This window comes from Pipistrellus hanaki (genome assembly GCF_964339955.1).
Source record: "Pipistrellus hanaki genome assembly, chromosome: 5".
NCBI classification, from domain to species: Eukaryota; Metazoa; Chordata; class Mammalia; order Chiroptera; family Vespertilionidae; genus Pipistrellus; species Pipistrellus hanaki.
The window spans coordinates 67,224,524-67,241,743 of NC_140507.1; the positions used below are offsets into that span (position 1 = coordinate 67,224,524).

Genomic DNA, 17,220 nt, shown 5'->3' on the forward strand with positions numbered 1-17,220 from the left:
GGCAGAGGAAGGCACTTGGGGGCGACTGAGCTGGCAGAGGATGGCAGTTGGGGGCAATTGGGCCCGCAGGCGAGTGATTGGGAACCAAGATCCCTGGATTGTGAGAGGGATGTCTGACTGCCGGTTTAGGCCTGATCCCACAGTTGGACATCCCCAGAGGAGTCCCACATTGGAGAGGGTGCAGACTGGGCTGAGGGGACCGGGCCTCTAGTTTATAATGAAAGTATATGGTATCTTTGATTTGCTGTGAATGAATGAGATTAGAGTTGGTAATGGTTATCTGTTAATCGTTGTTGAAACTGAGTAATGGGTAATAGGTACATTGGTCTCACTATACTATTTTCTCCGCTTATATATGTTTTAAAGGTTTCATGATAAAAAAAGTTTTTAAGAGATTTCCAAATTTATATTGCTTTACATGAGTAGAAATAACTGAGGCCATAACTAATTTTAAATTTACCTACTTAGTCTAGATCAGTGTTTCCCAAACTTCTCTCATGATGAGAATCACCTGGTGGAGTTGTTAAAACACAGATTCCTGAATCCCAACTAAGAAGTGCTAAACTAGAATTTTTGGGAACATATAGGTAAAATTGTATACTTAACTAGTGCTCTAAGACAGATTTTATATACAGAGCACTAAGTTAGGTATGCAATTTTACCTATATGTTCTCAAAAATTCTAGTTTAGCACTTCTTAGTTGGGATTCAGGAATCTGTGTTTTAACAACTCCACCAGGTGATTCTCATCATGAGAGAAGGTTGGGAAACACTGGCTCTAGATTCTTCAGCAGCTTTGTTTCCCACCTCCCAAAAGACCAGGATTTCCACAGTGTATAAAACTTGGATTCACAGGTGTGATTTGTTGCAGAATGAAGAGGTCCTCAGTGAATTTGCAGGAGTGGCTCCTAGCTTGCTCATTCCTTTGCAATGGAAATGGAATTGTGAGTGCCCTGACCCCAGCAAACACTGGCTCTCTAAATGGAGGCACATGTGCCCAGTCTGTGGTCTATGGGCCTCCCGTCAGAGCACCCACAGCAGATTGGCGCCCACAGCACATCAGTCTTGTGCTACGTGCGCAGGAGCCAGTAGCACAAGGCAGTTATGGATGGGCAGGGCTCAAAGCAAGGAAAGTGTTGGTGCATTCCAACCAGAAAGGAAGTTCTTATAAAAACTTCTATCCCTGTTGCTGAAGTTGTAACAAAAGGAGATAGAAAGCGTGTTTTCTTTTTAAAGGCAATTTTATTTGGGCCAGACCGTTTTAAGATATATTAAAAGCCTCATCTCTTTTCCTCATCTTACACCCCTTCCTACATCACTCCCTCCAATCCCCAAGCTGCTCATACACCCGGCCCCCCTTCAGCTAGTTTAGTTTATTGACAGTCATAGCGCTGTCTGCTCTGGAAAGTAGCAGGAAAAGCTGATAAGGTACTGAGGACAGAAATCTCTGGTCTTATCTCTCCCTAGCACACGGTGCCGAGAGTGCATCCTTTTCCTGTCCTGGGACAAGAGACATAAACCGACCATCTCCTGGCAGCAAGGACTTCAAAAAGGGTTCTGGGGCCTGCCTCTACTTTCTATAAGAACCAAAAAGGAGAAAGTGGGTCATTGCGTTTTGTTTCAGTACAGTAAAAAAATGCTGTCTTCTAGATCAACAAGCATGACTTTGTAATAAGACACACATTTAAAAAGAATAAAAAAGAAGGGGATGAGGGGACTATCAAAACAACCCAAGAGTTCTAAGTCACTGGGCTGTTCTGTTTGGTTAGACTTTTGCCAGGACATAGGTTTGGCCTGAAAGGATTAGACTTGGCTTTTTGTTTGTTGACAGACCAGGCAAATGGTTTTAAGAGCTTCTATGATAAGAAGAAGTTGATACACAGATGGCACAGTGTTGGAGGAGAAGAGTAAAATATTGGCTCATTTTTCCTTCTGTTCCTCTGACCTGCTTTTCCTCTGAAAAGCAAAAATAACATTTTCTTCCAGATTTCCATCTTGTGATGTAATGAAAATAGAATGAAGAGTTACCTTCCTTTAGGTTAGAGCACGGCTGGTGGATGATGGTGAGAAAGCAATGCTTTTTTTTCTCATGCTGTCATTTGCAGCGACTGTGGTGGGGACTCTGGTGATGTGGGTTTGGATGTTACTGTCTCCTGCCTTGGTCCTCTTCAGAGACACTAGATAAAGCCAGAAGAGTCAGCAAATCTTGATATCATCCTATCACCTGGATAAGAGAGCATCCAGTTTGCAACCTATGACTTCATAGTATTGGGGAGGCCACACTTAATATTTTGCTACCATTTTCAGAAGAAATTGGTCACTGGACAGTTCTGACAGACAGCCAATGGTTGGAATTCCAACAGTTAACGACAGCTTTCAGAATTGTGTGATTATATAATAGGTCCAGTTTTATTGTTGAAAGCATCTTAGTCTCCTGTTGATGAGTGCTGTGAAATTATCTGGGCTACAGTGAATGTTAGAATTGCTATGAACCTTTCAAACATGGCTGTTTTTTTAAACTGTATTCCACACAGCCCTAGGAGTTTCTCACAGATGCCTCAAAGGGCTTACAAGGACATGAGCTTTGGGTGCCCCCCAGCCTCACATCAACTACAGAATTTCTGATGTGTTACATATTGGCCTTCTGTTTCAGATTTCCTTTGAAGAAAGGTGTGCTAAAACTACAGTATGTTTGGAGGGGGAAAAATTGCTGTGTAGTCCTACTTCCTTGTTTTGCAAATTATTCACTTTAAGACCCAGAAAGGCCAATAACTTGTTCAAGATCACACAGTCTGTCAGATGTGAGTTGGATTTTTTGATGCCCAGGTCACTGTCAGCTTTTACTACACTGAATTTAGCACTTTTCTTACTTTCCTTCAGTAGCTAATATTTTATATGAGTACCACTCAAGGTATGGTCCACACACAAATTGATAGTAAGCATTTAGAAACTTTTATAAATTGGAATTTGTGTTTTATGTCTTAAAATTTTTATTTTCCTAGTAATTAAAAAAAAGTTTGTATTTTATAAAAATCTTGTCCCCAATATATTGTAGATTTTCAAAATAAGTTAAATGGCACTTCTTTCCTGGTGGTTTAAGAAGCACTGTGATATAGGGCATCAAATTTCCACAGAGGATGAGCCTGTTAGCGACAACAGACAAGAGACAGGTCTTGCTTTAAGGAATCTTTTTGTATTCTGGACAGGTTGGGAGGCAGTAGCTTAAACTTTTAATATCTTTCTTGCTTATAAAATAAAATATTATAGCTGTGTAAAACTACGATTATATATTTAATAGCAGTAATAATGTTTTTTTATTAGTTCTTTGGAATTGTAATCTCAATTTAATTGGTGAGGGGTTTCATTGAATGGAGTTGTTTTATAGTTATCTAGTTTCTGTCTATTCAAAAAGTAAATTCTGCCCAGCTCCTGTGGCTCAGTGGTTGAACCAAGGTCACCAGTTCGATTCCTGTCCGGGGCACATGCCTGTGTTGCGGACTCAATCCCCAGTGAGGGGGGTGTACAGGAGGCAGCTGATCCATGATGTTGCTTTCTCATTGAAGTTTCTGTCTCTCTATCCCTTTCCCCTCTTAAAATCAATAAAAACGTATTTTTAACAGCAACAGTAACAACAAAAACAGCCACCTAAATTCTCCCAATGTATTATTTTTATTTTATTTTTTATAGTCTGTGTCTGGGCCGCTGCCCCAGTCAGGTAAACAGTAGCTGCTCAATGGATATTAATGAAGGACTGGATGGCCAAATCTTTTTTACTTCAGCCATCTCAGTATCTTATTGTTGTGTAACTTACTTATATTACATCACTCAATGAGTTAAAAATTTAACTTAATCTTACTACTAACTTAAATATCTTCTAAACATAGAATTTTTTGCCCTATCAAATTTACTCCTTCACATGGTTTTATTTACTGCTTTGATTTCTTCCCAATTAAAAAAGAGTCTATGTGAAGATTACTCTTATATAGTATTCAAAAACTGAGTAACGGGACTTTTCTGTTTGTAACTTTATTTACCTAAATTAATATACCTTTCTTTTAAAAACAATCCTGACTATTCCAGATTCATACTCTATTCCTACTTTCAAAATATGAGATTCTCTAACATCATCCCAAAATGCCATGTTTTCTTTTATAAGGAACCTAAATTTGAGCTGTCGTGATTCTTAAGGAATTTTCTGTGAAGTAAAGATGGAAGAGACAGACTCTCTGTTAGCCCGTTTCTATTTTTTTGAGATTTGGGTACTAACCTTTAATTACTTATAAAAGCCATGTATCCTGTCTCCAGAGAGAAGGAAGGGACCAGTTGACCTAGAATTACAAAATGTAGTCAATTTGGATTATTTTTAGATTCATCCACAAAAGTCAGTGCCCATGTCACATTGATCATTTCAGGCTTTGGAGGAGCCTCGTTTATCTCAGAATGGCCAGTGTGTTGTGAAATGTTGTCACATGAGTCACTGCAACTTTCCAAGTGGTAGGACCTTTCAGGGAGGCAGGAAACCTGCTCTCTTTTCTTTCCCCTCTTTCCCCCAGAGGCTGTATGACTCTTGTCAATAGTTCTGATGTCAATTACTTGAGAAATTGTTGCCATAGAGAACCATCCTCTTAAAACATGTTTATGTTGGCTTTTCTTAATGAGTGGTAATGTGACCAGCTGACTAGGCAAGTGGAAAAAAAAATGAACAGCTTTGTTAGCATTGGCCTTCATATGAGGAATTTGGCATTGCTTGTATTTCTCTACTAGTGTCCAGTGAAAAGCAAGATACTCTTTCCTTCTCCGTTGTCATCTCTGAGATGCCCTGTTCATTTGTTTGAGTTTGTAAATTCCAGCCAAGGTCTAATGCCAAATTGTTAGAAATGTATCTCTGCGTGCTTATGGGGTATTGAGAATTCTCTTTGTGCTTGTCTGTCATCTTTCGCTGCTTGAAATCAGACAGCAGTTAGCAGCCTCTCCACCATTTACTAGCATAGCTCATTAAGGCATAGAGACACTTCATCAAAACCCAAAGTCCTCCAATTCTCTCTGTGTGTGTGTGTGTGTGTGTGTGTGTGTGTGTGTATACATCAAACATTTCCAAAAAAGAGATCATATTTCATAATAAACATATTCATTCATTTATCCAACAAATATTTACTTAACACTTTTGTGTTTACTTAAATACTAGAGAGAAAACCCCCACAAATTTCCACATATTTTTACTGATGAAATTCAAAACTCTACTTATGGACACTGATATTTGAAATTCATGTAATTTTCACATGTAATATTCTTTCAACATTTTTACCCCAACCATTTAAAAACATAAAACCCATACTTAGTTTGCAAGGGGTACAAAGATAGCCAGCAGGCTGAACTTGGCCTTTGGGCCCTAGTTTACCAACCCTGCTCTAGAGAGAACCTCTGGGAATTCCTGCTACGTGCCATGGGTTCCCAGACTTGTTCCCACAAGCACACACATCCACACATCATTTCTGAAGGCGTTTTCCAATTGAGTTACTGCATAATTCTAGTTCTGTTAACTATATTTTGGTCTTAACCCCCACTTCAATCAGTGGAGTTTTGTATTTGTTTTTAACTCTTGTGAAGCTTGCTGGCACTAACAGTGATTGTGTTTCCCAGGCAAATTCTCTTAAGGCTGGTTATTATTGAGACTGTGTATTTAAAGCTAACTCCAGATGTGAGTAATAGATACCTGGAAGAAAAAAAAACAAAAAAACCCACATGCTGTCACACTTGAATAAACTTTTTGTGAGTGCAAAAGTAGCTTCTTGTACCGAATGTTTTCAATCATAGGGAAACCAAAAGGCTGCCATAGAAAGCAAGAGAAGAAATGTCCCCATAGTGGCACAATCCCTGCTTTCTAACGAACAGTGTTGGTCACTGCTTTAGCTCAACCTGTGAAGGCAAACCCATCTAATGATTGCTGAGAATCAAAAGCTTTCCCAGGTCATATTTTCAGCTCCAAATATAAAGTATGCTGCACTTTAACAAGTTGCTATTGGGACTTCTGGTGGAACTCTTACCCACCTGTTGGCCTTCTCAGAATGAGCTCCCACCTTTGCCCTGGAACTCCCTGCTCTCCAGCTTTTCCTTTTCATGGCGAGAACAGTCCAGCCTTACTGCTCTGTTCAGCCAGTCCCCCGAATGACCATGGCGGTTCACATACATCACAGCACCTCACTTATTTCCAATTTGCTCATCTCTAGGAAGGTGACTATGCTAACCTGGAATAACAGACCAGAGGAGAAATGTATGGATTGTCTGACTTGGTTCCTCTGTGTCGCTAAGGCCACAGGGAGTAATTGACCTTCACACCAGAGGCACTCAGATGTACTTGCCCCAGTTAGAGAGGCAGCTTGCACCAGACGGTAAAGTGGCATTTGATGAGAAGGGAATGGTTTTATCTGGATGCAAAGAATATACACTGCAGAACGTTGACTCTCTCTTTCCTTCCTACCCTTCCAAATCCCATCTAGTCATTCACTGACGTGCCGATAGTCATTCACTGGCGTGCCGACAAATCTATGCCAACAAATACAAGGCTTATGGTTCAGTGGGAGCGCTTCCCAGCCTTGATCTGCTTGGGCTTGGTGTTTCTTGTGCTTCCCTTGAGCATTCATATGTTTGTTCCTCATTAGAGAGGATGTGCCCAATATAAGTGAAATAGAAATTGTGTCTCCAGGAACTTAAAATTTCCTTGGGAAGATGCTTACAAAGCAAATGATACAAAACCAGAAAAATAGAAGTAACTAATTACTAGTCACTGGAAGTGAACATGAGGGTATTCCACAGGGAGGGATTCAGACTTGTTGAAGGAGACAGTTTTGTACTTGATCTTCAAGGAGGTGATGCACTTGACTACGTACACAGGAGCTGTAGGAGCACTGTATCCTGCATAACTAGTGACTCCGTCAGCCCATTCTGCCCTCTGTATCAGCGAAGGCTTGGTGCCCAAACCTTCCAGCACTCCCTTCAGCTTAATGAGTCATGGAATCACTTTTACCTGAATTTATCTCTGTCCAAAGATTGGTGTAATATCTAAATCCCAGGAGTATGTCAAGGCATAATTCATGTTTGTCAGAACAGTCCTGCTATAAAGTTTGAAACACACACAAGATGTTCTTTCAAACTACTCACTTGCCAAGCTTTCATAATTTTTCACAGACTAATCCAGTCGGAGCTGACAACAGACTGGCTGGGGTGGAGGTGTGTATTTACTCATCACAAGCAAGAGCTCTCAGAGCTAAGAACCCCAATTGCTAAATCCATTACCCCTGAGCTCTAGGTGCCTACTTTTTCTTTCAATGAGAAAAGTTCATTGAAGGATTACTGTTGCAACATGATTTCTGTATCTTAATATGGAAATCAAAAGGCTTCAATCACACTGTCACTTAAAATCAGCAGTGACATATGACAAAGGCTGTGAGATGAAAGGTTTTGCTTTTGAAACCCTATCCCTGGACTGGTATGCTTAACATAAGTAGTAAGATTTTATATTTATGGTGCAAATGCCCTAAATAATTCTCTGTCCAAAAGATACTAACAACATTCTAATGAGAATCATAACAGTCCACTTTATTTGGGCATTTTACTGTTAATCCATCTCAGTACACATATTTGAATGACACAGAGGAAACCAGAAGAGCTTGAGCAGATGCTCATTGAGCTGCAAAGCCTCTGGAAAGAATACCTAAATGAAACAAAGAACAGATTGATAATCGTATAGACATTTGAGAAAAGTTGTCATGCGTAGTTTGGGGCATCTTTCAGGCACCTGAGATGATTGTGATATATCATAATTGATGTCTTAAGGAGTTCTCTTGGCAAGGTCTTGTGTTCTTTGCATCCCCCCCCCACCAACCTTAACTCCCCCACCCCCCACCCCAATTCCAGTGGTAATTCAGAGTTGCCGGAAATAGGTTTAGGCTTTAGGATTCTCTGGCTCTAGACATTACACTCATACAGTATACAGCCATAAACCACTTGAATATGCCTATTACTGAGACAAAGCAAGTTCATGGTGGAGTGGACCGCCTGCCACACCAAGTAATCACTGTTGGTATTGGAAGTGCCCAGGTGGAAGTTGTCTGATATCTGTCCATATGTGGAAGTCTGCCTTAGGTGGAAGGATAGACTTCGGTTTTAGTTCCTGCTTTAAAGCACTCACACTTTGCCAGGTACAACTACATGCTAATTTGACAAAGTATAAACTCTTACACCTGGCTTTAAGCTATATTTAATTCATATGAATTACAAACTAGCTAATAGTAGTTTTCTGTTTAGAAAGTAGTGTCTATTTCTGGAGATATTTCTTTCTACATGAAGCTTTTGCATCAGTTAACTGTGCCCTTATAAAGTTGAGTGTGGACCTTGGTCCCTGGATTATATAGGGAAACAGGGACAAGTGAGTCTGTGTGTTGCAGGCTGGAAGTCAGTGTGCTGTGATGGAAGAAGGGCAAGTCTGTTTCTACCTCTGAGAAATGGAGAGGAGAGGATGCCTCTCAGATCGCTGCTATGAGCGTCGCATGAGATGACATATGATGATAAGTGACTGGCATGTTAAAGGCGTCTAAGAGATGACAGCTGCTTTCTCAGCACCCTGAGGTGTGGCCACAGAGGGTAGTTCCTTTTGTGATGAGTGGAGCAATCTTGCAGGGCTCCTATGACTTTAAACCTGAGAGTCCTGATGTGGGAACAGGCACTCCTGAGCTCTAAGCCACAGACAGAGTATTTACTGATGGGGAGAAATTAAGGCCCTCACTGTAATAGGGAAAATCGGTGGTCAGTATTTTTTAACACATATTGTTATACTCACCAGCTCTGAAAGAAGTGAGAGCACTGTGACATTTGCTGAGAACAGACAAGATTAATCTGTGAAACCATTTTTTCGAATAACACAAGAAACTGGTTCTATTTGTATTTTACAAAGAGTCGCTTCTATAATACGTGGAAAATACTTCAGGGGTCTAACTGTGCCTTTGGGTCTTTTTAATAATCAATGATAGGGGACATGGAATAGTGGATATTACAAATCTAGGGGGATATTTAAAAAACCGTTTTGTTCATTTCCTCACCAGTTCCCCTCCTCCACTAGGCTCTTTGAAAAGCTTCTTCATCTCAGGTATTCTGCTTGGCCCTGGACATGCACGTTACATGTGACATGTCCCTGCCCAGATGAGGGGCAAAGGGACTTGTGGCTTCCACAGGGAGAGCCCTCGCTATTTATCCTTCATTGTACCCAAATCACAGCCTGCCTGTGCCGTACTAGACAACAGCGGCAACTGTCAACATTCGAGCAGGACTTGAAAAAGCTCAGACTGTGGAGGCATAAAGGCAGGGGAGACATTGCCAGGTTATGCATTTCCTTAGCCCACCACACTTTCAGTTCCAGCCAGAGAGCACCATTAGCATGTTCCTCACGTGCTGCCTTTGAGAAAACAAGTTTAGAGGCTGTGAAGGCTCAGTGGAGATTTTTCAGCCAAGGTATGTTAAAAGAGAATCTTCAAATCAAAAGTACAAAGTGGAAATTTATTATCATTTTTTAAAAGTCTCAGCTTCTTACCGTCTTTCTTAGAAGTATTGGGATGATTTCCAGGACTTAAGTTTAAAATAAATTTGTATTCCAGTTAATAGTCACTCCAGTTTTTTTATTTTTATTGGTCTTAGTATCTGTATAAACAAATTCTTAAAACGGACTCAGTAATCCAGCTCTCTAAGTTGTATTACTGGATCTGCTCTTGGCTATATGCTTTCGTTCAGGTGATGGAGAATATCTTTTCCATGTGGGTATTCTGTTCACTGCTATCACTTCTGCATTCTGACTGGACAGTTGGGGTAATAGCTGTCTATGAATCAAGCTCAGCCCTGCTGCCTGCTTATCTTGCCTCACTCTCCCTTCTCTCTCTCCTAATCATAGGACAATGGCCAACCCAAATGTCTTTTCACAGAAGAGTACATTGTAGGCCTTCAAGGGGCATTGAGAGTTACCTAACTTAACCTACTGATTTGACTTCATTAGATAACTGTAAGATGATTCATGCATTAACCATGTGTTTCTTGATAGTATTTTGTATGGAACTGAAAGTTTTCAAGGTATCTGTAAATTTATTTTATTCGTTTTTAGAATACTGTTAGCAAATTGGAACATTCTCACAGTTTATAAAGTAGTGAAAGTCATATTGGTATTACAGATTTTTTTGAGGTAGTGTTATGTGTTGAATGGAAACGTGGGAAGACGCAAGTTGACTCCGTTTCAAAATGCTAAGTAACTAGTGATTCTCTCAGTGCTTGTTCACTTTGAAGTTGAGAGCAGATATGAAAAGTATTCCTTTTCTTGAGAAGGTGTACATTTTTTATATTCATAGCCAAGAATACAGAAACAGGGATTATAATCTCGGTAGTAAAACTGTATTTATGATCTATAAAATCATCAATTATGAGCTTGTAAAATATGAGTCCTGGGCATCCCTTCTACTAGAATCAGGTTTTCTTGTACATCCTATTCCTCCTTGGTTTCTATGGTTCTTAAAACAGACACATTGCAGCAGTGTGGGAGGGCGGCTGCCCCTGGCATTAAATAGCTCTCCCCAGCAAGTCATTGTTCTGCCTACACTTTACTCGGGATAAATAGGATTCGGTGCTGGCACCTCTCTTGCTTGTCTCCATGCCCTGCTAAGCCCAGTGCGCAGTGGCCCATGGTTGTTACAGTCTTTACCACTGGAGGAGTTATTACAAGCATGGTTATTTTCTGGGATTAGAAAAGCCCTCTGAATTCAACAAGTGACTCAAAAATTGTCTTATATTTCCTAATAATGAAAAGTGTGATTAATACCAGCAGTTGGTTCCCATGATTTAACTGAAAAGCAGAAATTAATAGGTGAGCAAGGTAGGGAGCCATAGGCTAGCACTTGAATTTGAATTCCTGAGACACAGATACACTCCAGAAGAGTTGACAAACCTCTTTTAATCCCATGAAACTAGATGAGACCTATTTTACATAAACAGGCCTCCTTCATAGTATGTGTGTGGCTGTGAGCTCTGATAGAGAAAAGGCAAGAGCTTTCTTGTCCATTAAACTGGGATTGCCTCGCACCAAGAGAGCCCTGAGATTTTTCCATTCTGCTGCGCAGCATTTCAGCTCTCTTTCCACATTTGAAGAGCAGAAAGACTAACTGACCTTGTTTTCGTCTCCTGGGACAGCTATTTTTAAATTTTTCTCAGAATTACCTGGTGGGGTTCCAGCCAAAATTGAATGCCGATAGGTAACATTTAAACTTCTTTCCAAAGCCCAGTTGGTTATTCCACACGTTCTGCATTTTACATTTTGAAATTTTAAACTTTAACCACAGACTTTGTTTTTTTAGGCCTGGGTAAAATAAGGTTTGTGTTGATTAGATGAGGTGTGATGTTGTTGGTAAGGTACCCTTTGTGAGAGATCTCTATAGCATTGGCCACTCAAAATACAATTGTCCATTTGTATGATATTGATTCTGCCAGAATTTCAAATGTGATGCTACTTTGATTCCACTGAGCCCACATTTAAGTTCTGCCCTATCAAGAAAATACATGGTCCATTTATACGTGCTGATTTGTAATAAAGTTGAATTAATTCCCACCAAGTTCGGAATAACTTACACAGTACTAATTTGAAAACAGTCATTCAGAAAACTGTTTTCCCACCCTCCCAACATGAGAGGGTCAACCAGCCAATCTCTTCCTATGTGAGTAAGTGAATATGAAGGAAGAAGCTGGGTAATTATGAACCTAAATTTAGCATTATTATTAAATGGCTTGGTTATTTTAAAAGTCTCTGGGCAAAGTTATTCTAGAAATTGACTTTTCTTAAAGCATAGTCCTGCCCTGGCCGGTGTGGTCAGTTGGTTGGGTGTCATCCCTTTCTGGTTGGATTCCTGGTCTCCAATTAGGACACATGCCCAAATTGGAGGCTTGATTCCCGGTGTGGGACATTATTGGAATCAGCCAATTGGTGTTCTACTCTCACATCTTTTCATCAATGTTTCTCTCTCTCTCTCTCTCTCTCTCTCTCTCTTTCTTTCTCTCTCTCTCTCTCTCAAAATCAGTAAAAATATTTAAAATTTAAAAAAGCATAGTCCTTATATTCTTCACCATAAAGGAACTGCCTTTGCACACCTATATTTTCATCATATTGCCAGCCAGTGCAACCTATATAGTGACACCAAAATTTCCTTTTTTTATCCCAACCTACTAAGGCAGTGGTCGGCAAACTTCGGCTCGCAAGCCACATGTGGCTCTTTGGCCCCTTGAGTGTGGCTCTTCCACAAAATACCACAGCCTGGGTGAGTCTCTTTTAAAGAAGTGGCATTAGAAGAAGTTTAAAAAAAAAATTGGGCTATCAAAGAAATTTCAATTGTTGTACTGTTGATATTTGGCTCTGTTGACTAATGAATTTGCCGACCACTGTACTAAGGCATGAATTTTCTCTCTCTTCTCAAGCCTTACAGTGGAACATACTTATTTGAAGTTAAAATGTAAACATTACATAACCTCAGCTGTTGTGAGTGATTCCTCATATTTAGGAACAAGACTAACACAGACCTGAGTACCTGGTCCATGTCAGAGCAGTGATGGAGGCATCTCTCTTCTCCCCATCCCCAGCCGAGGGGAGAAGGGCTGTCATGCTAACTTGTTCTTTCTGGGAGGAAGATGGAATGCACGCATTCCCAGCCCTGCTGCCTTCTCTCCTGGAACAGGTGCCAGGGGCCCACACTTTGCTTTGGAGGAAAAAGAAGGTGCTTCCAACACTCTAGGTTCCAGGATGACATTGTGATAGGAAGGGTTAATATATGAATGTGGCATCTGAATTTCCACATCAGGGCAAGTACCTGAGTAATCTATAACAGAGCTGGAATCTGACAAGATCACAAAGAGGACTTCGGTGTTCCTCTTTTTCATGGCAGACTGGGGTCGCCATGTATAACATAGTTGCTAAGGTACTGTTTATTCCGAATTTCATTTAGGTGACTTTCCAGCTCACTCTCTGAAGGTATCTTCAATCTATTCATCCCCTATAGTATTCAACCAAAGTGTCTGCCACTTTATTCTATGCTTTGCAGTTCATTTCTACCCGGGTAGGATGTGAGGGGGATCAAGGAATACCTGGTACTCAGCCTGGTCTCTAACTGCTGAGGGCTAATGGCTCCAGCTGGAGTCCTCCTGGATGCCCTGACATGTAAACAGCTGGTGTTTAACCAGTTTTAATCTTTTTCCACACCTCAGGATGATTCCAGTCCCAGTCCCGCCACTCCAGATGGGAATGAAAACTCCATTACGACAACCAGCACCTTCACCATCCAGGAGTACTTTGCCAAGCGGATGGCAGAGCTAAAGAACAAGACACAGGTTGCGGCTGCAGAGCCCGACCTTCCAGAGACCCAAATGGAAAGGAAAAAAGGAAAGAAAAGAAAGAAAGAGGCAAAAAATAAAAATGTGGAGAATTATATCCAACCCAAGACCAAGAAAAAGAGAGACCAAGCTGAGCAGCAGCTTGGAGACCCTCGGGGGGACAAGAATTCTGATGCTTCTGCTGAAGATGGAGAGGACTGCACGTGGCCATATGATGACCAGGACTTAGCACCAAAGCCCAAAAAAAAGAAAGCAAAGAAAAAACTACAAGAGCAGGTTGAGGCAGCAGTGGATGCTACTGTGGACGAAACACCAGTGAAAAAGAAGAAAAAAAAGAAGAAAGATTCCAAGTAAATTCTCTGGAGCCAGACCCTTCCAGCCACTCAGGTGTTTGGGCACTGCCATGCTGTCTTGGCCTGGAGTCAGAGCAGAGTTCACCCAAGAGAGTGTGTGCACACCTTTTAACATGCCCGTGGATTGCTGGGTCTCGCCCTCTCACCACATTTTCCCCAAACCATTTTTCAAGAAGGACTTTTTAATGTTTCAAATCATGGCTCTTATGAACAAATAAATTTCTTTGTAGACTCCGAGCCCTTCACTGTGAGTGTTCATTCATATTCGTATGAACACGTCAAGTTGTATATGTGCACACATGTGTGTAGGTATGTGACAGTCTATATTTGCTCTTTATTTCCTTCAGTAACAATGAATTGTGCTTCCTTCTAAAGGACTTAGTCTAATTAAAGGATTAAGAGGCAATAGTTTAGATTCAGATCATTCTTTTTGTTCTATAGCCAACCATATATTTTGCCAAGTAGGTATTATATTATTACATTCCCAAATCAGACTTGGTTTGGTTTGGTTTGATTTGGTGTAGTTTTGATGGGGAAACTGTTTTAATGCCCTCTCTTCACTAAGCAGTGACAGCCTGGTGTTCTGAGGTCTCCTTCCCAAGACTGTAGTCTAAGTGAGCTGACTAGAGACTGTGGAACCTTCCCTGAGAGAGAGTAGGCTCTCCGTGTGATGATGCTCAGGGTCAAATCTCCTATTGTGGGCTCTACCTTATTTATAATGACCAGGAGCTCCTCAGAAGCTTAAAAGATTGGGAGTCTAAGATCAGGAAATTAGATTGAAACTACCTTGTGAATGTTCTTAAAAGTATTAATAGCACATAAATGTAAAAGATACTTCTCAGTTCAGTCCTGCTCAGACTCAGTTGTGTTTATACTGCCTTCTGCCACACCCAGGCGTCTCCCTGTGTGTGTTTACACAGATAACTTCACGCCCTCCTTGGGATACAGAATTAAGAAGAAAATGCATGCTTATAAATTAAGAGGTCCAGCCTTATTGTTTTCTCTGCCTGTTTCTTCTCTCTTCCTTTCTTTGTTCTCTTTATCTCTTCCTCCTTTTCTTCTCCATCCTTTATTCGTTTATTCCCTCATCCACATTCCCTCCTTATTTCTAATTCCAGTTTTCTTCTAACCTCTTTTCAGTTGCATTCTTAGTGCTTGGCCTGCTCCTGACAGACCTGTCAGAGTGGCTGTGGGGGTGTGGCAGGGTGTGCAGGCTCAGTCCTCTTTTCCACCTGATTGATAGATTGCTCCTGGATAATACATGCAAGCTGATGACCTTTTGCCCTGATTTTAATTCTGGGGGAGAGTGGGTGGGCCATCATACATTAGATATGAAGCATGGCCCTGAGAGTCTTCAAATTGAGAAAGTATTTTAAGGATGTTCAGTTTTGGCCTCTTAAGAATTCTGAATTGTTTTGTTTGTTTTTTTAATCACACATACTACCCACAAAGAAAATTCACAGCCTGAAGTCTAGTTTTTAAATTTTATCATGCCCCCACCCCCGAGTTCAGAATCCCAGGCTATGGTCCAGTCTATTAAAACACCAAAGATTTTAAAGTCACTTTCCTTCAGAGATCACATGCCCAAATTATCTCTGCTTGTCCTATCTTGTAAATGAACTGAGTTCCAGAAGGGAGTGAGAATGTATGAAACCTAAAGGGAATACTCTTTAAAAAAATATTTTTTTCTTCTCCATCACATATTTAATATATATGTTTAATATATATAACATATTCTTTTTTGCCTTTTATTTTATAACTTTAATTTTTTTTTTTTTTTTTTTTTTTTACCAATAAAAATGAGAGTCATGCAAATATACTGAATTGTGTGCAGGAGGAGGAAGCAGGTGAGATGCGGACCTCGGGTGAGATGAAGGGGCCGGCCAGGAGGACCAGGTAGGAAGGTGCTGAAGGAAAGTTCTTGGAGTTGAGAATTCCAAGGCAAGAGTAAAACATCTCAAGATTATTTATTTATTTATTTATTTATTTTTTTTTTTTTTTTTTTTAATCTTTATTGTTCATATTATTACAAAGGTTCCTCATTTCTTCCCCCCTCCACCAGGTTCCCACCCCACCCTCCGCCCCCTCCCCATCCCCCATTGTCCTCATCCATAGGTGCACAGTTTATGTTCAGTCTCTTCCTCCCTCCCTTTCCCCGATAGTAAATCCCTTTTCAGATAGTAAATCTGTTACTTAGCATTATCTCATATCAATAATACCTCCACATGCCCAATGATACACTTCACACAAAAGACATTTCCAAATAGGTCAACCAGCCTCATCCAGGCCCCACCCAAGGCACTTACAGATCAACACCCCAGCGCTATACTAACTCAACACATCCAGATCTAAGCCTTCATCACTTGATTCAGCAGACCCTCAAGTTCCCGCAAAAGTTTCCAGCCATGTCTGAGAGGCAGCCGTGGGCAGGTACAGGCGAGGAGCGAGCTGTTTCGGGCCTGGCTGCTACGGGCCTGGCCTCTGTTGCTCTGGTTCGTTCCACAACCAGCTGCTCCGGGTCTGGTCACTGCCGCTCCCGACCTAGTTGCTCTGGACTTGGCTGTTGCTGCTACAGGCCTGGCCGCACCCGACCCGGCTGCTCTGGGACCGGTTGCTCCGGTCCCGGCCGCTCCGGGCCTGGCCGCTCCCAGCCTGACAGCCGCTGCTCCGGGCCTGGCTGCTCCCAGCCTGGCAGCCATTGCTCCTGGCCTGGCCGCACCAGACCCGGCTGCTCCGGGCCTGGCCGCTCCCAGCCTGGCAGCCGCTGCTCCTGGCCTGGCCGCACCAGACCCGGCTGCTCCGGGCCTGGCCGCTCCCAGCCTGGCAGCCGCTGCTCCTGGCCTGGCCGCACCAGACCCGGCTGCTCCGGGCCTGGCCGCTCCCAGCCTGGCAGCTGCTGCTCCGGGCCTGGCTGCACAAGACCCGGCTGCTCCGGGCCTGGCCGCTCCCAGCCTGGCAGTCGCTGCTCCGGGCCTGGCCGCACCAGACCCGGCTGCTCCGGGCCTGGCCGCTCCCAGCCTGGCAGCTGCTGCTCCGGGCCTGGCCGCTCCCAGCCTGGCAGCCGCTGCTCCTGGCCTGGCCGCACCAGACCCGGCTGCTCCGGGCCTGGCCGCTCCCAGCCTGGCAGCCGCTGCTCCGGGCCTGGCCGCACCAGACCCGGCTGCTCCGGGCCTGGCCGCTCCCAGCCTGGCAGCCGCTGCTCCGGGCCTGGCCGCACCAGACCCGGCTGCTCCGGGCCTGGCCGCTCCCAGCCTGGCAGCCGCTGCTCCGGGCCTGGCCGCACTAGACCCGGCTGCTCCGGGCCTGGCCGCTCCCAGCCTGGCAGCCGCTGCTCTGGGCCTGGCCGCTCCCAGCCTGGCAGCCGCTGCTCCGGGCCTGGCCGCACCAGACCCGGCTGCTCCGGGCCTGGCCGCTCCCAGCCTGGCAGCTGCTGCTCCGGGCCTGGCCGCTCCCAGCCTGGCAGC

At 42.8% G+C, this 17,220-nt stretch overlaps 1 protein-coding gene across 1 annotated transcript in view; it reads left to right on the forward strand.

Annotated features, from left to right (window-relative positions):
* The window catches only part of PINX1 (PIN2 (TERF1) interacting telomerase inhibitor 1), a 78,471-nt gene extending 63,295 nt beyond the window's left edge, over window positions 1-15,176 (forward strand). Inside the window, exon 7 of the mRNA XM_084886458.1 lies at window positions 13,278-15,176. Within this exon, the coding sequence (XP_084742584.1) occupies window positions 13,278-13,757 (480 nt within the window). The 3' untranslated portion in view covers window positions 13,758-15,176. The remainder of the gene's footprint in view (window positions 1-13,277) is intronic.
* Window positions 15,177-17,220: the final 2,044 nt, after the last annotated feature.